At 43.3% G+C, this 22,183-nt stretch overlaps 1 protein-coding gene across 1 annotated transcript in view; it reads left to right on the top strand.

Annotated features, from left to right (window-relative positions):
• Window positions 1-22,183, top strand: part of LOC126470795 (innexin shaking-B) — a 424,307-nt gene that overhangs the window by 276,320 nt on the left and 125,804 nt on the right. Inside the window, exon 3 of the mRNA XM_050098806.1 lies at window positions 7,460-7,978. Within this exon, the coding sequence (XP_049954763.1) occupies window positions 7,460-7,974 (515 nt within the window). The 3' untranslated portion in view covers window positions 7,975-7,978. The remainder of the gene's footprint in view (window positions 1-7,459; window positions 7,979-22,183) is intronic.

Here is a 22,183-nt window from a genome sequence, read left to right as displayed (position 1 = left end):
ATCGAATGCCACAGATTCATCGACCTGCAATCGAACTCTGTGTAATTCCCACTGTAATTTCTCACCACGCAGATGATGTGGTGTCACCCTATCATTTTTGTGAACAGCCTAGTGCCACGTTCTCATCCTGTTACTAAAGTGGGAAATAAATCGACATGTATTTCATAAAAAAGTAACTGATCTAATAGGATGATACGACGGACGCAATTAAATATCTTTGATTGGTATTTCATCATTTAAAATTTTTATTATCTACTGACTGAATGTTTAAAAAGCATTTCGGAAGAGTGAATCCTTTGAAAGAAGAACTGTGAATTGAGAAGTATCCCACTATTTCACAAGCCATGAGTACATCACCATAAAATACTTTTGCAAGCTGATACTTTTATGGGGTACTTATTGACGTCTGTTGAGTCATCTTTCTTATAGAGAAGCCTAGTAATAGCATATTATAATCTATCTGGAAAAAAGCCCTGGACTAACAGTATATTAATCTTAATTTCAGGTTATATAAACAATACTTTATGAGTTCCGTTCCTCAGTCGGTATAAACGGAACTGCTATAGGATCTCTCTGTCTGCGTCTATTTGATGGTTAAGACCCCTTTATCTTAGGGAGGGTAGAGGTATCATGATGAAATTTGCATCGGGTACTAAGATCTACAGTCCCTCGGCGGTGTAATAAATTCATTGCAATCAAAACATACAGCCGTCTGTAAATACCTCTTTGTCTTAGGAATGGGTAATGATATCAATTAGAAATTTGTACCAAATATTAAGATCTGCCGGCAGCGGTGGCCGAGCGGTTCTAGGCGCTTCAGTCCGGAACCGCGCTGCTGATACGGTCGCAGGTTCGAATCCTGCCTCGGGCATGGATGTGTGTGATGTCCTTAGGTTATTTAGGTTTAAGTATTTCTAAGTTCTAGGGGACTGACGACCTCAGATGTTAAGTCCCATAGTGCTCAGAGCTATCTGAACTATCATTAAGATACGACCCCTTGTAGGTGTAACTAATTTAAGCTTCTAAATCAACGCAGTCAGAAGATACGGCCATTTATATTACATATTTTGGTACTATCAAACTGACTCATCAAAACCTATGGATGAATTGTCTATATACACACATCAAAAACAGTTTTGCATCACCTCGGTTCCGAGCGTTCCGGAACCTGTACAGAAAACAAGAACAGAGATCAACATAAACATCATTTCCGCCATTTTTATTGCTTATGAGATCCACACATTTCATGTTGTGCCACCACACAGCGCGACCTTCAGTGGTGGTGGTCCAGATTGCTGTAACACTGGTACATCTAATACCCAGTAACACGTCCTTTTGCATTGATGTGTGCGGATATTCGTCGTGGCAAACTATCCACCAGTACATCAATGCACTGTTGGTCCAGATTGTCCCACTTCTCAAAGGCGAACTGGCGTAGATCCCTCAGAGTGGTTGGTTAGTCACTGTGCCCTTAAACAACCCTTTTCAATCTATCCCAGGAATGTTCGACAGGGTTCATGTCAGGAGAACGTGCTGGCCACTCTATTCGAGCAATGTCGTTATCCCGAAGGAAGTCATTCGCAAGATGTGCGTGATGGGGGCGCGAATTATCGTTCATGAAGACGAATGCCTTGCCAATATGCTGCCGATATGGTTGCACTATCGGTCGGAGGATGGCATTAACGTGTCGTATAGTTGTTACGCGCCTTCCATGACCGCCAGCGGCGTACGTCGGCCCCACATAATGTCACCCCAAAACAGCAGGGAATCTCCACCTTGCTGCACTAGCTGGACTGTGTGTCTAAGGCATTCTGCCTGACCGGGCTGCCTCCAAACACGTCTCCGACGACTGTCTGGTTGAAGGCATATGCGACACTCATCGGTGAAGGGAACGTGATGCCAATCCTGAGCGGTCCATTCGGCATGTTGTTGGGCCCATTTATACCGTGCTGCATGGTTTCGTGGTTGCAAAGAATGACCTCGCCATGGACAAGCACTATTCAACACGGTGGCGTTGCTGTCAGGGTTCCTTTGAGCCACAATCCGTAGGCAGCGGTCATCCACTGTAGTAGTAGCCCTTGGGAGGCCTGAGCGAGGCATGTCATCGACAGTTCCTGTCTCTCTGTATCTCCTCCATGTCCGAACAACATCGCTTTGGCTCACTCTGAGACACCTGGACACCTCCTTTGGTGACAACCCTTCATGGCACACAGTAACAAAGCGGACGCGATCGAACCGCGGTGTTTGCCGTCTAGGCATGGTTGAACTACAGACAACACGAGCCGTGTACCTCGTTCCTGATGGAATGACTGGAACTAATCGGCTGTCGGACCCCGTCCCTCTAATAGGCGCTGCTCATCCATGGTTGTTTACATCCTTGGGAGGTTTACTGACATCTCCGAACAGCCAAATGGACTGTGCCTGTGATACAATATCCACAGTCAACGTCTACATTCAGGAGTTCTGGGAAACGGAGTGATGCAAAACTTTTTTTGATGTGTGTACATATCAGGCCTGGTCGGCATAGTCTGCCTGCTGTGACGGTGTACAGACATAATGTGAGCAGCGTGCTGCGGCCGGCAGTGTTTACATCGGTGGGTGAGTCGGGAGCCGTCAGCGTCACTCGGCTTTGTTTGTGACTACTGTGCCTTGGAACTTCAATTACTCAAACTCGAAAAATGAGCACAGAGTGATGATATTCATTGGAACAATAGCATTACATTTATGTAGTATGCTACACACCCAAATACAAAACCTTCACAGAAAGCATAATACGATTAGGTTCCGGGGCAGGAAGTGCAACAAACCGTTACAAAAAGACATTAAAGTTCATGATGCTTTGACTCCACTTATATTCGAAAGCAACACCATATGCTTTCCCTAACATTTATCTCCTGACATGAAAGTTATCGCACATTATACAGCGATAGCAACAACCCTGTAATACTAGCAGGACATACATGGCTATAAAACGGGCCCAGCCCAGAATTGTTCCAAAACAGTTTTTAGTGTGAACCGTTCGTGTGTTCCCAGCCGTTCTATGCCCACACATCTCTCTATTATAATTTTCTACAGAGGGCCCCTTGCACTTTTATTTGAACATTTCCAGTTAATCCCAGTAATAGCATTACTAAAACCTGAAGCCAACAATAGTATTACTCAATCCAAACCTAAAATCTAATTCATTCATTCATAAATTCGAAAGCACATTTATGTAGGATATAAAGGTACAAAACAAACATTTACATAATTTGTGAACATCGGTGAAGTGGATGATGCAGTTGCATCTTTTGTCGCCAGTCTGGTACATTTCCATTCATCTAACCGCCGTTCCTTGTTGGGCCTTCCTATTTACTGTCCACACAGATAACTGCTAGTTACCAAACGTAAGGTTAATCTGAAACAGAGATACTTGAGGATACAGCTCCTGCTGCCCAGCAAGAAACCGGAAAATCCACGAGAGGTTCGATGACAAGGTTAGCACTCCGCAGTTAGGTGAAAATGATAATACCAAAAATGCGCTATAACTAGTCCCCACATCACCTCACTATGGACTTTATGCTCGCACCACAGTATACTCACGAAACCGATATCCAACGAATCACCAATAACGTCTGTTCCGTTATGTGGGTTCTGCACTATAGCGCCATGAAACTGATAAAGGCATACATATTCAAATACAGAGATATGTAAACAAACAGAATAAGGCGCTGCGGTCGGCAACGCCTATATAAGACAACTAGTGTCTGGCGCAGTTGTTAAAAAGGTCAATGCTGCTACAGTGGAAGTTTATCAAGATTTAAGTGAGTTTTAACGTGGTGTTATAGTTGGCGCACGAGCAATGGGACATAGCATCTCCGAGGTGGCGATTAAGTGGGGATTTTGCAGTACGACCATTTCACAAGTGCACCGTGAATATTAGGAATCCAGAAAAACATCAAATCTCCGACATCGCTGCTGCCGGAAAAAGATCCTGTAAGAACCGGACCAACGACGACTGAAGAGAATGGTTCAGCGTGACAGAAGAGCCACCCTTCCGCAAATTCCTGGAGATTTCAGTGCTGGACTATCAACAAATGTCAGCGTGTGAACCATTCAACGAAACGTCATCGATATGGGCTTTCGGAGCCCAAGGTCCATTCGTGTACTCTTGATGACTGCACGACACAGAGCTTTACGACTCGCCTGGGTTTGTCAACACCGACATTGGACTGCTGATGACTGGAAACATGTTGCCTGGCCAGACGAGTCTCGCTACAAATTGTATCGAGCGGATGGGGACAACCTCATGAATCCATATACCCTGAATGTCAGCAGGGGACTGTTCAAGCTGGTGGAGGCTCTTTAATGGTGTGGGGCGTGTGCAGTTGGAGTGATATGGGACCCTTGGTATGTCTAGATACGACTCTGACTGGTGACACGTACGTAAGCATCCTGTCTGATCAACTGCATCCATTCATGTCCATTGTGCATTCCGACGAACTTGAGCCATTCCACACGCCAGAATTGCTACAGTGTAGCTCGAGACACACTTTGCTGAGTTTAAACACATCCGCTTGTCACCAAACTCCCCAGACATGAACATTATTGAGCATATCTGGGATGCCTTGCAACGTGCTGTTCAGAAGAGGTCTCCTCTCCTTCGTACTCTTACACATTTATGGACAGCCCTGCAGGATTCATGGTGTCAATTCCCTCCAGAACTGCTTCAGACACTATTTATTCGAGTCCATGCCACGTCGTGTTGTGGCACTTCTGCGTGGTCACGGGGGCCCTACACGATTTTAGGCACTTGTACCAGTTTGTTTGGCTCTACAGTGTACAATGCTTAGGAAGCCAGAAGACAGAGAATTTCACGGCAAAAGACAGTGACAACAAGCAATGAATAATGTCTGTTCAGAGCTGTAAATTCCCTTAGGTACAGAATTACTCAGAAGACCTGCCACATAACATTCCCTTGGCTCCGCTCATCCGTACTACAGAACAGCAAGCTGCTCCCATCTATAACCCATCTTCCACGTTCCATCAGCAACATACCATGAAGCCCATGCTATACGGGCTTCATTCCTCTCTGAAGGCAGTAATTCAAAATATCCACAGATTTAGCCACAGCACTCACTGCAAATTTCCACATTAGTCACAAAATACCGACTGACCTAGCCTCACTAGTTACACACAAATTCCGTTACGTCCTGCTCTACATACAGCCCGCGCTTGCTTGTTTTCGCTTCGTGGTCCTGCACGTACAACCGTCCCGACTGCCGCCGCCGTCTACTAGCGACGGACGATGCTGAGCACGCCGACTGCCACGCACCATAATAGGCAAACAGGCACACTACGATGGTTGAAATTAGAAGAAAAAGACACACTGATAGATCATTTGCAAAACCGAAGTCATGTGAATTTGAAGACTGACTAGAAAGTTCTAATGAATCATGTTACGGCATTTATTTTTTGACTGTTAGGCAGGTGGTGTTCCTTAAACCGAAAACTCCTAATCTATGCTAGAAAATTATTGAATCTACTGGATGATCAATGAAGTTCTACCACACTCATGGTAATATTGATGAAGTCTCCATCACTCAAACTAGTCTAGGGGGACGAAGTATTGCAACATTCGAATTTTCGTTTGAGACCCTGCAGACCGATTAAATGCACCAGTGTCAGCGTATGGAAATGTCGTTGGTAACTTTACAGAGAAACGGTCACGTTCTCGGTAGTATCCTGCATTGAACGGAATTAGACAAATAGAAATCGATCTTCACAAGCATTTACCATCATATATTACTGTATGTGGATACAGCACGATAGTAATCTATGGCGATCAGCCGAGGACCTATGTTGATTGTAATTCGACTGGTAACGTTCGTGCGGTGAGCATTCAGAGACGTGCAGCAGTTACCTAGGTGTGAACCCAAACGAGTGCTCTAGAAGACAACATTGCCCTGTTCGTATGTAGCGGCCGCGGCACATTGTGACAGGTGATGAAAGCTAGGTTCACCATTTCGACCACGGAAACAAGAGAGCATGTGTGATGTTACGTCACGAATTATCACCGACGCCAGAAAAGTTCAAGACCGTGTCATCAAGAATCGAATTCTTGCTGACAATATCTTAGGATGTTCAAGCTGGGGTGCATTTGGAATTCATGCCTAAAGGGACCACCATAAACTCTGCAAGGTTCTGCGAGACCCTCATAAAACTGAAAGCACAATTTGGAAGAGTTCTTCCACACATGGAACACCCTATCCTTCAGCATGACAATACCAGGCCTTACGAACGCTGTGACATCTGCAACAGTCCAACGTCTTGGGTTCACTGTCATCGATCATCCTCCATGCAGTCTCAACTTGGCCCCATCCGATTTTCATTTATTTCCAAAACTTAAAAAACACTTTCCGTGACTCCACTTTCATAGTGATAAAGCGATGCAAGATGAGCTGAGGCTGTGCCTCTGTCAACAGAATCAGGCATTCAACTGTGACGATATCAATAAAGTGATCTCTCGCTGGGAGAAATGTACTCGTAGCCGGGGTATGTAGTCATGAAGAATAAAGAAGTTGAATGTTAATGAAGTCTGTTTCATTTGAAAAGCCTTAAGATGGAACACACAAAAAATTCGGAGGCATTACTTTTCAGCACACTCTCTTACTTTTGCGTGATAGCCATGAGGCCTCCCAAAACGAATTCTGCCACCCAGCTTTCCTACTGTCTTGCTCAAGTCAAAGCTCGCTCTACCTGTCTAAACATACCTTGCAGTTTCCACTTAGTGATGTCATGCCTGACAAGTGGCTGTCGTAGTACCCACGAAAACTTAGCATGAAAAGTGTTCGTACCGAAGAGGATTCCTTTCAACATTACTGTGTTGATGGTTGCTAAGGAACCACGCTCTGAAGTTTGAGTCCGGAAATATTTTTTCACCTTTTATAACACATCACCAATATTTAATTGAAAGGAGCTACATTTCAATATTGTTTGTAACGTCAAGAAATGGTTATATGTAGCTTCTTGCCTTACATGTATTTAAATATTTATTAGAATGAAATGTACGTCAATTGTACGAGCATGCTGTTGCCAATCCCCTGGTTTCCATTATCCGTGGCTGCAACGCACATTGTCCTTGTCAGATCACTAACTCAAAAAAAAAGTTGAGTTGTCAAGGCTGCACCCCTGGTTGGTTAGGAAGGAGTTGAAGTTTGTGATGTCTGAAGATGGGTGTAATCCCGAAACGCGTAACATGTTCTAATGAAAGAGTCAATGGAACCTCTCATGACTTTATTGCGATTGTACAGCACTGGTTGCCAACTATTAACATAAAAATGATCTCAGGCCTCAGACGGGATTTTATGCCCTGTATATCATCGAAATTTTAGCAAACATTACTTAAAAATTACGTATTTTACGGTATCTACTCCACAACTCTGTGTGTACCGAATGTGAGAGGACATTTTTGTTGTAGGGCAAATGTTCCTGATGAACCGGTTTTTCGACGGCGCATTCCTAACGTTCGGCATCGACGTACTGACATTTATGGAAAGTGACCAAGAGGACCGTTGGGATCCGATGATCTACATCTTCCCTCGGATGACCAAGTGCACGTTCCACAAATACGGAGTGTCGGGTGAGATAGAGAAGCTGGATGCGGTGTGCATCTTGCCGCTGAACGTGGTGAACGAGAAGATTTACGTCTTCCTTTGGTTCTGGTTCCTGCTGCTGGCGTTCCTGACGACGCTGAGCCTGCTGTTCCGCGTGCTCATCATCATGAGTCCCCGCATCCGCGTCTACCTGCTGCGCTTCCGCTTCCGCATGGTGCGCCGCGACGCCGTCGACGCCATCGTGGTGCGGTCGCGCATGGGCGACTGGTTTCTGCTCTACATGCTCGGCCAGAACGTCGACTGCCTCATCTTCCGGGACGTCATGCACGAGCTCGCCGACCGTCTCAAGCGCAGTCCGGTCATGCTGCCCGACGCGTAGCATGGTAAGTACCCTCTAGAAAGAGCATTTCCCTAGCCTCCTAAAGGGAAAGGGAACAGTTAACTGCAACACACTTCTTGGAACTGCACTGATGGAAATCGAGTGTGTTATACCGTGAAACAGCAGCCCAATATTTACACACTTCTTGGAGATGTTTATCACACAACGGGTATTAAATGATTAAACTTTCATTAGGAACTGATGGTCATCACCAACATTGTTATGAGATGGAGACCACGACAGTCTTGTGTTCGTTTTGGCGTGCAAGCTAACACCCTCCGAAAGTCATCATGACGAATTTCTATGCATGACACACACTAAGTCAGTTCAGAAAGGCTGCCGGTTGGTGAAGCGTATGAAAGTGTAAGTATTCCCATCGCATCCCAGCCGTGCTCTATCGATGACAGATCATCGGACCAGTTCAGCCCAATCAAGATCCATACGTTTCTTAAGGCGTTGGTAATGTGACCTGCAGTGTGAGTTCTTGCATTATCCTGCTATAATATTTCACTTGGTACCTTGGTGATGAATACAGTTAACCATTCTTGCCACATATCGGAGAGTATTCTGCCTCCCTTCAAAAACTACCGAATCAATCCTTCTGTCATTCCAACAACTTGCTCTAAACTTAGAAAGGCCAACGGCCTTGCCGCAGTGGATACACCGGTTCCCGTCGGATCACCGAAGTTAAGGGCTGTCGGGCGTGGCCGGCACTTGGATGGCTGATCATCCGGGCTGCCATGTGCTGTTGTCATTTTTCGGGGTGCACTCAGTCTCGTGATGCCAATTGAGGAGCTACTCGATCGAATAGTAGCGACTCCGGTCGCAGAAAACCATCATAACGACCGGGAGAGCGGTGTGCTGACCACACGCCCCTCCTATCCGCATGAACCTACTCCTAAGCTAGACAGATTACCCCGTAGCTCTATGTTAACAATATTACACACACACACACACACACACACACACACATACACACACACACTGCAAATGCTTGACTAAGAGGATGACACGAAGGTCAGATGGCCCCGATGGGCCACTCTTGGCCTTAAGACGGAGTGCCCAAACTAGAAAAATGTACGTTAATGCAGATGAGTAGGTAAAAAATCCTTAAATATTCGAATACAGCATTAATGGTATACTGCTTGACACAGTCAATTGAACTAAACATGTAGGATGCCCCGCGAGGAATGATCAGTATTCAGGGATATGACAAATTCGAAGCAAAAAGTCTAGTAAACATGGGCTCTAAAGTGAATACCTTAAGATCTATGAGCACTGCTTCATCTTCGATACTTTTTTACTGCAAGCTCTTCACTTTCCATATTTTGGGAGGTGTTCACATGGACAAATACAAGAAAGAAAGTCCACTAACCATGAGCTATAAGGGGCATACGTTAAGAGCTATGAGCACTTGTTCATCTTCGCTATTGTAAGACACATCCCTCCTACTCGACGAATGCTCTTAGACCTTAGGGTATGCATTCTAGCGCCCATGTTTACCAGGAGTTTTTTTCTAGTTTTGATCCATACTACCTTCCCCCAAAATACTGAACACAAAGAGCCTGTGGTAGAAGAGATTATCTTCACACTACTGAAGATTGAGAAGTGCTCATAGTTCTTATGGTATGCATTTTAGAGCCCATGTTTACTACACTTTTTGTGTTCAATGATCGTTTCTGAACATTGACCATTTCTCCTCAGGACACCCTTTATAGGTGTAACGGTGCGAAGTGATATGCTCTTGCTCTAAACCATGCAAGTCTTTGTTGTCTGCTGCATGATGTAAGCCAGGCTCCAGCAAACTGTTCCCGACATTTTGTGGTGACATTCTGCCTGTCCAGATTTGAGCTGTTGTCATCCGTCTATCCATCAGAGCCAGTCGAACAATCCTACGATATTTTCGTGATGCAGTGTTTCTGGAAGAAACTAAACCTACTCTTCTTGCCACACCGTTGTCCTGAATCGACCACATCAACACTTATTCTGCTGTCATTGCCCTACAGAAAACTGCCTGTGCGATCTGTCGGTGTGATTCCCCAATGTCCCTCATACCAATGAGTCGACACTTCCCAAAGCTCTAAATCTGGTGATAGGCGTCACGTGCGACTACTATGGGTATGGTACGTTTCGATCTTCACCCGAAAAGATCCAGTAACGTTAGACACCCATAAAGTCTTCCTATGCTCACATCATTCTTGACCTCTTCGAATGGCTATTTTCTTTACTAGAAAAATGAAAATAAGATCGCTTAAGGATGAAATTTTAATCAACGTATCCCAAATATGGAAGTACTGCTGTATTAGATAGGCAAATTTCGGTAAAAATGTTCGTGATATAACATTCTTGTTTTCGTCAGTGTATTTCTTAATATATTCGCAAAGACAAAAGACGCTTCCCAAACCATGGAATCATCATTTATATTCTTGTGTCATAGTGTATGTTGTTCGGTACTAGTATGTCATAGCCGTCTGTACGCCTTCATTGCAGCAAAAATGTGAACCAGACAAAAATTCCCTAAAATAGAACAGTAAATAGAAATTACGCGAGCCAGGTCATAAATGTGGGATGGATGGTCCTCTGCACAACGCCTGGTAAAAATGTGTTATGCAGGTCCAGGACAGTACCTGTTCACATACGACTCGGTGCACGCTATCTACCCGCATCATTCATTATCGGCCCTCACAGCTTTACTTACCCTGTTTTCCAAACTTTACAGAAGTTCTCCTGCATAGCTTGTGGGACTAGCACTCCGGGAAGGAAGGATAGTACGAGAAAATCGCATAGTCACAATCAAAGGGATTGTTTCCTAAATGAATTTGCACTCTGCAGCTGAGATAGCTGGAAGACTAGAAATGTATACCATTCCGGGACTCGAGCCCGGAAACTTTCCCTTTCGCAAGTAAATAATCTAACGATTTATTTTTTAATTTTAAGATAGGACCTCCATCCTGCCCCAATTCTTCTCCTTACGCTCACCAATTTCGCCTTCTTCAGCGTCGGCTTCCTCTGCCATTGCAATAAACCTCTTCTTCTTATTTCTGTCCAATAACGGACTTTCTTTTTCCCTTTTGGTCGTCGGTTTCTTTTCTTGACATAATATTTCAATTTAAAATTCTACGCATATATAAATACTGAGTATATTTAAAGAAAGAATTGCTTCTCCTTGATTAAAGAAAAAATAGAAAAATATAAATAAGTTGAAGGAATACATAGAAGATAATTGAGTAAGCTCTTCAGTATTGAAACAGTTATAATTACTAAGGCATTTCTACATATACATCTCCATCAATACTCCCCAAGCCACCCGACAGTGTGTGGCGGAGGGTATTTATGATACTATTGATTATACTACCGTCCCCGTTCCATTCGTGAATGGCACGTGGGAAGAATGATTGTCGGTAAGCCTCTGTATAGCTCTAATTTCTCGAATTTTCTAGTCGTAGCCATATCACGAGATGTATGTAGGAGAAATTAATATGCTGCACGACCCTTCCGGAAATTTCTCTCTCCAAGTTTTAATAATAAGTCTCTCCATTATACACAACGTCTCTCGCGTAGCATCTGCCCCTGTAGTTTGTTGAGCATTTCTCTAACGCTCTCGCGCTGACCAAACGTTTCCTTAATGAAACATGCAGCTCTTTGTTGGCTCTTCTCGATCTCTACTATCAGTCCTACCTGTCAGGGTCCCAGATTGATGAACAATACTCAAGAATCGATCGAAAAAGGTCCTCGTAAACCACATCTTTCGTACAGGAATTACATTTCCTTAAGATTCTTCCTGTGAATCTCAGTTTGGCAGCTGCTTTTCCTGCTACTTGTTTTACATGGTCATTCCACATAAGGTCGCACTGGATAGTTACTGTTTGGTGTATTACGGTAGATACTGTTTCTAGAAATTTGTCATCAGTACTGTAGTTGTACAGTGGTGGATTTCTGTTCCTGTGTATGCGCACTGTGTTACATTTAATTACTTTTAGGGTCAACTGCCAGACCCAGAACCATTCATCAATCCCTTGAAGGTCATTCTGCAAATCGGTACTGTCTTCTGGCGTTGCTATTTTCTTATAGACAACCGCATCATCTGTAAGCACACTTAAAGAGCTGTCGGGCTGTCTACGAGATTATTTATATATATGGGGCCATCAAACAGATTCCGTCCAAGGGTGTTGTTGCAGCGTATATCCAAAGTAACGCGACTCCGATTCCGTTATGTAAGCACCGACACGTAAGCAAGGGATTAGTGTACCGTTCGTGTTTTTCCGACGTGGGTGCGGTATGTTCGGAAACGTCAACTATATCAAAATTATTGCCAAATGCGTCCAAACGGTGACAAAGTGCTGTTATTCTTTTCTTCGCTTCCGAATGACAAATACCGGTAGACATTGAACGGAGAATTAAGAATATGTATGGGGCAGCGTGTCTGTCGAGCATCACCCTTGTGGAATAGTACAAGTTACAAGTTTTGTTGTCGGCAGCTCGTGGTCTAGTGGCTAGCATTGCTGCCTCTGAATCATGGGGTCCCGGGTTCGATTCCTGGCCAGGTTGGGGATTTTCTCTGCCTGGGGACTGAGTGTGTTTGTCTTGTCCTCATCGTTTCATCATCATCGTCGTCGTCATCACCATCATTCGTGACAGTGACCAGATTGTATTATGCAAAAATTGGACTGTGTCAAAATTGGGACTTTGTATGGGCTCTGATGACCGCGCAGTTGAGCGCCCCGCAAACCAAACATCAACAAGTTCCGTACTGGTCACGATTCGACGCAAGAAGCCGATCGAGCTGTATTAACGCATAAGTTACAACTCAAGTGGGAGACACTCGAACACTCATCCTGATCTCTCTCCATACGCTTATCATGCCCTCGGTCATTTAAAAAAAGTCTTGATAGGTCGACGATTCCAATCGGAAGATTATGCAAACAGACCATTTTTTCTGAGGTAATTGGCTTTCAGGACGTGCCCATTCAGCCATCTGAGTAGCTTAATGTCAATTATGACGATACGAACATAAGGACAACACGACACATAGTCTCCGAGCGGGGAAAATCGTACCCGGGCCCCTTCGCTTAGCAAGCCGCCCTGACCGCACAGTCATCGAGGCGGACAAAGCAGGCAGTTATGGACTTCCCCAGACAGCAAGACACACTGTTTTACCAAACGGATACCTTCAACCTGGTGCGTCCGTGGGATGATTGCCTCAACTTTCACGGTGACTTTGCGTGAGTGGTTTACCGATTATAGACAGTACGGCCTTCGAACGGAAACTTTTTTATCGCCCTTATACACTGTAAGCATAACGGTCATGTCACACTTCCTTGGGATACTCCAGAAATTACCTTAATATTTGTTGATTTTGTTTCGTTTTGTTGATGACTGTCTGCAAGGAAGTCTTGTATCCAGTCGCAAACCTGATCTCATATTCGGTAAGATCATTTTTTTTTCATTAAATTGCAGTGTGGGATGGTGTCAAATGCCTATCTGAAGCCAAAGAACATGGTATCGACCTGAGCGCCCTTGTCTAAAGCGCTATAGATCTCATGGAGGAAGGGGGCCAACTGAGTTTCGCAAAATCTGTCTTTGCGGATTCCATGGTGATTTTTATGGGATATTCGTTTTCCAAAAATGTAATAATGCTTGAGCATAAAACATGTTCCACAATTCTACAACATATTTTTCTCAATGACATAAATCTGTTATCTCTCCTACGACCGTTCTTGGAAACGGGTATGATCTGCGCTATTTTCCAGTCGCTGGGTACCCATCCTTGCTCCAGCCATTTACGATAAACTGCTGCCACAAGGGAAGCAAATTCTTTCGCGTAATTTTTGTAGAGTCGTACATTATCTCATCTAGTCATGATGCCTTTCCACTACTAAGTTGTTGCTTTTCTATTCCGCGGTTGATCATCTCAATATCTGCCATTTCGATCTTCGTGCCGCGATTGAAAGGAGGGACCGCATTAAGGTCTTCCGCGGTGAAGCAATTTCGGAATACCGAATTCAGTATTTCAGCCTTCTCTCCGTTATCTTCTGTTTCGGTGCCAGAATGGAAACTGGGTGAGTGACTGAATAGATGATTTCGAGCCGATTAATGCTTTTACCTAAGATCAAAACCTATTAGGGTTTTTAGTCAAATCGGTTGACAAATTTTACTTGCAAAATCATTGAACACTTCTCTTATTGCCCTCCTTACGCTCGTTTTCGCTTCGTTCAGCTTTCGTTCGTCAGCTAATTTTTGACTTCCTCTGAATCTGTGACGAAGCTCTCTTTGTTTTCGTAATAGTTTTCTAACACGACATTTAAACTACGGTAGGTGTTCTGCACCCCTTAAGACCTTGCTTGGAACCTACTTTTTTAATTCGTACTGAAGATGCTTTTGAATTTTTTACATTGGTGATCCACCTCTTCGTCCTCAGAACTGAATAAATGATGTTGGCTAATCAGATACTCTGTAATTTGTATCCAGTCACTCTTGCTAAGCAACAATATTTCCCTACCTTTCTTAACATTCATTGTAACATCAGTTATCATAGTTGCTATCGTAGCCTTGTGGTTACTGACATCTTCCTCTATGTTAACTGATTCGATAGTTCACGTATGTTCGTTTCTAGGAGGCCTAAGACGTTACCTTCACTTGATAGTTCTCTAATTATCTACTGGAAATGATTTTTGGACAAACATTCAGAATAATGTCACACGAATACTTGACTCTGGCACCAGTCATGATCGCACGACTCTTCCTATCTATGAGGGCGTGGTGAGACGTAATACCTAAGAAATTTTTATGTGAAAACTCTTTAAGCTTTATAAACAAAACAAACATTATTAACGTTCTACATCTTGATTCTTCACGACTATTTCTCAACATAGTCGCTCTGGTGACGAACATATTTCTCCCAACGAGAGACCAGTTTGTTAACAATGCCACTGTAGAATGTTTGACCTCATTGGCGGAGCCACAACCTCACCTCAGCTCTCACCGCTTCACCACTATCATAGTTAAGTCCTCGATAGTGTTCTTGAAGTTTTGGAAACAGATGAAAACTGGATGGGGTCAAGTCGCGAAAGTATGGAGGACGATCGACGACAGTAGACCCTAGGCGTCGGATTGTTGCAGATGTTGCAGGGCTCGTGTGTGGTCTGGCTGAAGGACAGAGTACTCCATGAACGGGCAAACTCTTCGAACTCGAAACTCGATTACAGAACGCTGTTTCTCATGCACCGACGCACTTACGTGACCGATTATCTTATACACTCTTGTTTCTTTCACGTCTCAAAAATTATGAGCTTTCTTATCATCGGTAACATTCTCTCCGTAGAAAGTTTGAAGCTGTTCACGAACTTCTTGTAGAATGCCTTTCTGATCTCCCACCTTATTGCTTTCCTCCATTGAGATTATTTTTACTATATGTTGATTCATCCTTTTTCTGTGTCTTAGATGGTACAAGGATGTTTGTTCTTGCTCGAGTTCGCTGATCACTTTGGCTCTTACAGTCAGACTATCCAACTGTTGCGATCTGATACGTAAAATTTTAGCCTTAACCTGATTAATACTTCGTCTATCACACAATAGGTCTCTAACTCTTCTACATGATTCACGAAGACATGAATAGTTGTTTTAGGTGACTTCTTGTTCTCTCCTTCTGTAGCTTGAAAAGCGTATTAAAAAGTTCCTCTTAGTTGGCTTTGTCAGTTTTAGCCACCAGTCCAGCGCATTAGAATATTTCTGTACTTCCTTTCTAAAGGTCCGCCATACACGATGAAATTCGTATTCTAATTGTTCGTCAAAGAGAATACTGACCTCCAGCTTCCATATCTCTCTTGCACGCTTAAGCTGCATCTTGATATACGTCATGTGACAGCAATGGTGAGAGAAGGCGAGAGGAGCTATTTCAGAATTAACTACATTTCTTTTTAACGATCCTGTTGCATATAGTCTATCCAGCCTGTTTGCTGATGTATTCGATACGTAGGTGTAAGGCGGCACTGATGAGTTCCTTGGTTTCCACGTGCCATGGGAACTAAGGCTTCCAATGAGCGTCTTTCGTTCTGCTAAAGCTGTGAAGTCTGTATGCTGATCAGTAACATTTAATACACAATTGAAATCACCGAGTAAGGTTATGTTTTATGGATTCTTACTCAACAAGTATGCTACTTTCGTCTTTAAAAAATTTCCTCTCTGTTTTGTTACCTCACCCAGATATGGCATATACATTTCCGGAAAAAATTAGTACTCCCATTTTGAGGTTTCCAATTCACTCAAGACTGACTGTTGCAACAGTGCATATAGGGTACATTAAATGATTACGTTTACAGATCAACAGCATAAGCGGTTCTGAGGTATCAGGTACCGACCCATGCTGAAACACCCGTATTAATACTTGGTATAGGCTCCACGGAAGGCAATGCAGACGCTGCCTATGGCATCGAGACGATCGTACAGATGGTGAATACAATCATGGGATATGTTATTCTACGCCAACACTTGTTGGTTGACGAGTCGCATGAGTCACTACTCGTCCCATCATATCCCACACGTGTTCGATTGGAGACAAGTCCGGAGATCGTGCCAACCAGGCAAGTTGCTTCGCTACTTCCAGAGCACGTTGAGTTTCACGGGCCGTGTGTGGGCGAGCATTATCCTGCAGCACCCTCCTGTTGCTAGAACGGCATAAGAAGGGATCTAACAACATTCTGCACGTACCAAGCGCATTTCAGCGTCCTCTCCAGAAACACCAACGGTGAAAGAGAGTTGCAGTTTATCACAACCCAGACCAGATGGCCTGAGGTGTAGCCAGTGTGTCTTGGATGAATGCACTCTTCGAGACCGCGCACCAGGTTTACGTCGAATGGGCAAATGACCATCACTTGTGTGCAGGCAGAGTCTGCTTTCATCGCTGAAGACCAGGGCGAACCATTCCATGTGATCCTCTGACGACACCAGCCAAGCCGTGTACGTCGATGCTGTGGTGTGAGTGGAACACAGGCTATAGGTGTGCTTTCCCGCAGTCCCACTGCTAATAACTGGTTCGCAACAGTTTTCGTTGACACGTCTGGACTCAGAGGACCCCTTACGTGTGTAGCTGTGCTAGCTGCCACTGTTGCCCTTACAATACGAGAATCCTGTAAGGCATCTGTGCTGCATGGACATACAGAATCTCGTCTATAGGTGTGAGAATGTTCACGTGACCATTGGTACCAGCACAACTGATGCAGCACGTGCAACTTGTGTGGCAGCTCTGCGAAAGGAACATCCCGCCACTTGGAACACCACAGTTTGACACCTTTCAAACTTGCTCAGTTGGCTGTAGGAAGCACGAGTGCGTCCGTCTCAATGGCATGGTTGCCTGCTTGCTTCACACGATTGCACCACACTTCTGATTTTGAGCATTCCCTGTTAAGGGGAACACACAGATGGTGCTCTGGTAGCTATGCCACTATACTGTCTGTTGGGAGACGACGTTGAAACCATTATCAGTACATATGCTATCCCCCAGGTGGCATGTGCCGTCATCGGATCAAAATCGACGTCGTCTTTCCAGGTGTCCTTTTTTCCGACAGTGTATATTCATTATTTGTGTGTTAAAAAGAAGCCCGGTTATTCTACAGTCTGAGTTTTATTTCCGAAAGTGGACAAGTCTACTCTCAATAGGATCACTGTCCTACTACAACTAGTCATGGCGTTATTGAATTAAGATTCTTAGCCTGTCACCTGCATTTCCTCTGTACAAACTTTTTCTAAGGGTGCAACATCAACAGCGTAGCACTATAGAGAGTCAGCAAGTAACGATATTTTTAATTTAATCGTTAGGTCTCTTACATTTATTGTGGCAGTGGTATAGATCTGCTCCATTAAATCCTAGTTTGCATGATCCGTGTTTCTGAATGTCACTTATTTGTCCCACGTCTTCATACCCTTGTATGTGCACAAATTTGACTGATACGTATACTTGATCTTTGTTTTCAACCTTATGTCTCTTTTTGCTAATACCTGGAGTGTCACTATCATTTCCCACGGTATTTCCTTGTTTTGTGATGACGCTGTTCGTTGTCTGCTTCTGGGTCTTCCCCTGGCAAGGACCGGTGAGGCCAACCTTTTTGATTGTACCGTTACGCTGTTCCCTGTGTCACTAGCCAGAGGGAGCCCCTTTTTTTCACAGTCTTACTCTTCTGTTGATCAATTGTACCTCACTCGTAGACCCCGTAACTTCCTCCTCCTTTACCATAGTTATTGACGACTCACTTATTTCTTGATCAGAAGTACGTGCTACGTACACTTCGTGGTTTCCTTGCTGAGTTTCATCAGTCTGTTTAAGGCTATTCGCTTTCATTTTTATTTCTGTCTTCTCATTCGAATTGCCTTGACACAGCTGGACAATATTAAATTTGTCAGTTTGTGGTACAGCTGGCTCTGATGCGCACGCTATGTCCATTGCATTTTTTTCGCGGCATTATTTGTCTCTTCTAGTCGTTCCACTTGATTCTCTTGACTCGATTACGAAGCAATGACTTCAATTCGCATTGAGAAAATGGTTGCGTACGTACTTACCTGCTGGTAGCAGTGTCACTAGGAATCGTACAGGCCTTTTGCGAACACAAGAATCCCTCAAATGCTCTGTTGATATACAGACTGAAGAAGTAAGGGGCTGAGTTTCGTATGTTACATACGCTCTGTGACCACAGATAAACGGATAGGACGGAATGTGCTCCTGCAAATCCACTGAAGGTATGATTCCATACAGGTGTATCTAAATAAGGAGAACGATTTAAAAGCGCAGTCAGTTTGCAACTGTACCATTTTCTTACAGAGATAGCTTAAAGGATGTGTGTTGTGGAAGGTTCAGGAAATATTTTTGGCTCCGTACTTGGTACTGCCTAGCAAATTGAAACATAATCATGAAAGAAGTTGCACTTATTTGATTATACGTGTAGACCTGGATCCTGTCAACTTCTAAACGGCATATAATTATTTTGTGAATATTGTATGTAGGATTTATAGTGATGATATATCGTCAGTATAATTCGTTAGCTGTAAAAATCTTTGAAAAATCTCAGTATCCCTCCTACCTGTATCAAGTGGCAAACGTTATAACGATCCAAAAAATTGTGTTTATAACTAAAATTTTCAGCCATTTTCCATCGAGTGGTAACAAAACGTGTCAGCCAATTCTATTTTTGAACAAATATTCGACGCCTTATAAATTTTTCAGTTGCTAATACTGGTGTGTCTGTCCGTGAGGCGGTATTTATGGTGATTTGAAGTCATTGTTCTGTCAGAGGAAAATGCCCGGACTCGGACCACCATTTTGTTCCTGATTTAAAAAAATAGAAAATAATAAAAATTATGTTTTAAAAACATTTAATGTTTACATTATAGTGTTATACACCATCTACATTCCACTCTCAGGAAATATAATTAAAAGTCATTATTTAAAAGACTTATTCTCAAAAACCTTACACATAACGAGTGTGACAGATGTTTTCCAAAATAGGACCCATTTGTAAAAATAATCAAAATACACTAAACAAAATTAGGAAAAGATATGAAACCCAAGAAGAAATAATCTAGTTTCAAAGTACGTATAATATAAATTCTTCCTGAAGGATATAGAATTTCTCTGTGTTTTATTTGCCGAACCTAAGACCTTTTGTATAGGATGTTTCTGTAGGCTTCCTTTCTGACAGTTTGGTTTTGTAGCGATGAAGAAAAATACTATACCGGCACGCTTCCTTTCTGATAGTTTCGTTTTGTAGCGTTTAGGAAAAAGCCTAACACACCTTTTCCCAGCAAATTCGTCTTTGAAAGGGTGTTCACTGTCATTTGTATCTGCAAATTGTACGGTCATTCTACACAAATCATTACAAATAAGACCAAAGAAAGAAGGTTCCATAGCAAGAAAGAAGTAAACCAGCTCTTCTTCAAGATCTTTACCCAAAATTGTAAGGCCACCTCTTTGTGTCTTTCCTGCATCCTCAGATGTACCGTGCTTAATGTTGGACATCTTCGTAAGTATTCTCTTCGAATATTTAACTGTTTACTGCCCATCTACGAACCCATCTTCTTTCTCTGATCCGCATCAGTAGCTTTAGTCATTTCTGATGGATTCCACTTTCTTTGGTCACCCTTCACCATTGTCCTCTTGGAATCTGCACCAAAGAAAGTGAAGTAAGCATTCTAGAATTCGAATCAAGAACTACTGACAACATTAGTAACTTAGAAGTAGATACCCTCGGCGTAGCAAAGCAACTTAAATCACTTAATAAAAGCAAGTCCTCCGTCCAGACTGTATACCAATTAGATTCCTTTCAGAGTACGCTGATATAATAGCTCCGTACTGAACAACCATATACAGTCTCTCACTCGATGTAAGAAGAGTACCTAAAGACTGGAAAGTTGCACAGAACACATCAATAATCACGAAAGAAAACAGTAGTAATTCGATTAATTGTAGACCCGTACCACTGATGTCCATTTGCAACCTCCTCTGTGGTCGAACTTCGTGAGTTACCTCGAGGAAAACGATCTATTGAAACACAGTCAGCACGGATTCAGAAAATATCGTTCTTCTGAAACACAACTCACCCTTTATTCTAACGAAGTCCGCCCCCAGTAGCGGAGTGGTCAGCGCGACAGACTGTCAATCCTAAGGGCCCGGGTTCGATTCCCGGCTGGGTCGGAGATTTTCTCCGGTCAGGGACTGGGTGTTCTGTTGCCCTAATCATCATCATTTCATCCCCATCGACGCGCAAGTCGCCGAAGTGGCGGCAAATCGAAAGACTTGCACCAGGCGAGCGGTCTACCAGACGGAAGGCCCTCGTCACACCCTATTATTATTATTATTATTATTGCGAAGTAATGAGAGCAATTGAGAAGTGAACTCAAATTAATTCTATATTTCTGTATTTCTAAAAGGCTCACGATACCGTCCCTTACAAGTGGCCTACAATCAAGTTGCAGGCCTATGGAGTATCGACTCAGTTGTGCGACTGGAATCACGAGTCCCTGTCGGAACGATCACAGTTCGTAGTAATTGATGGAGAGTTATCTTGTGAAACAGAAACGATATGTGGCGTTCCCCAAGTAAGTGTTATAGGCCCTCTGCTGTTCCTAATTGATGAAAATGATTTAGGAGGCATCCTAAGCAGCCATGTTAGATGCTTTGTAATTGATGGAGAGTTATCTTGTGAAACAGAAACGATATGTGGCGTTCCCCAAGTAAGTGTTATAGGCCCTCTGCTGTTCCTAATTGATGTAAATGATTTAGGAGGCATCCTAAGCAGTCATGTTAGATGCTTTGTAGATGATGCTGTCATTCGCCGTCTACTAAAGTCATCAGAAGGTCGAAACTAATCGCAATGTGATTCAGGCAATATATCTATATGTGCGACAAGTGGCAATTGACCCTAAATAACGAAAAGTGTGAGGTCATCCACCTGAATACTAAAAGGAATCCGTTCGGTTATATGAAAAATTAAACAAATGTAAATGTTGTCACTTCCACCAAATACCTAGGAATTAAATACGAGTAACTTAAAGTGGAACGAACGCATAGATAATGTTTTGAGGTCGGCAAACCACAGACTGTGTTTTATTGGTAGATGATGCAACAGGGCCGGCTTGGGTGACCGAGCGGTTCTAGGCGCTACAGTCTGGAACCGTGCGACCGCTACGGTCGCAGGTTCGAATCCTGCCTCGGGCATGGGTGTGTGTGATGTTCTTAGGTTAGTTAGGTTTAAGTTGTTCTAAGTTCTAGGCGACTGATGACCTCAGAAGTTAAGTCCCATAGTGCTCAGAGACATTTGATGCAACAAGTCTATTAACGAGAATGCCTACATTACGCTTGTCCATCCGCTAAAGGAGTATTGTGCAGTACGGAGTCCTTATCAGATTTCACTGACAGAGGACATCGAAAAAGTTCATAGAAGGGCAGCTAGTTTTGTACTATCGTGAAATAAGTGTCACGGATACGATACGCGGATTGGGATAGCAATCATTAAAATAAGACGTATTTTCTTGCAGCGAGACATTTTCACAAAATTTCAGTCTCCAACATTCTCCTCTGAATGCGAAAATATTTTGTTGGCACCCACATACATAGGGAGAAATCATCAATGTAATAAAATCAGAGAAATCAGACCTTGCGCTGAAAGATTTAAGTGTTCGTTTTCCATGCACTCTGTTTGAGAGTGGAACGGTAGAGACATAG

This window comes from Schistocerca serialis, chromosome 3 (genome assembly GCF_023864345.2).
Source record: "Schistocerca serialis cubense isolate TAMUIC-IGC-003099 chromosome 3, iqSchSeri2.2, whole genome shotgun sequence".
NCBI lineage: Eukaryota > Metazoa > Arthropoda > Insecta > Orthoptera > Acrididae > Schistocerca > Schistocerca serialis.
Note: the sequence above shows the minus strand (reverse complement) of the source record. Positions and strands in the feature narration are given on the sequence as shown.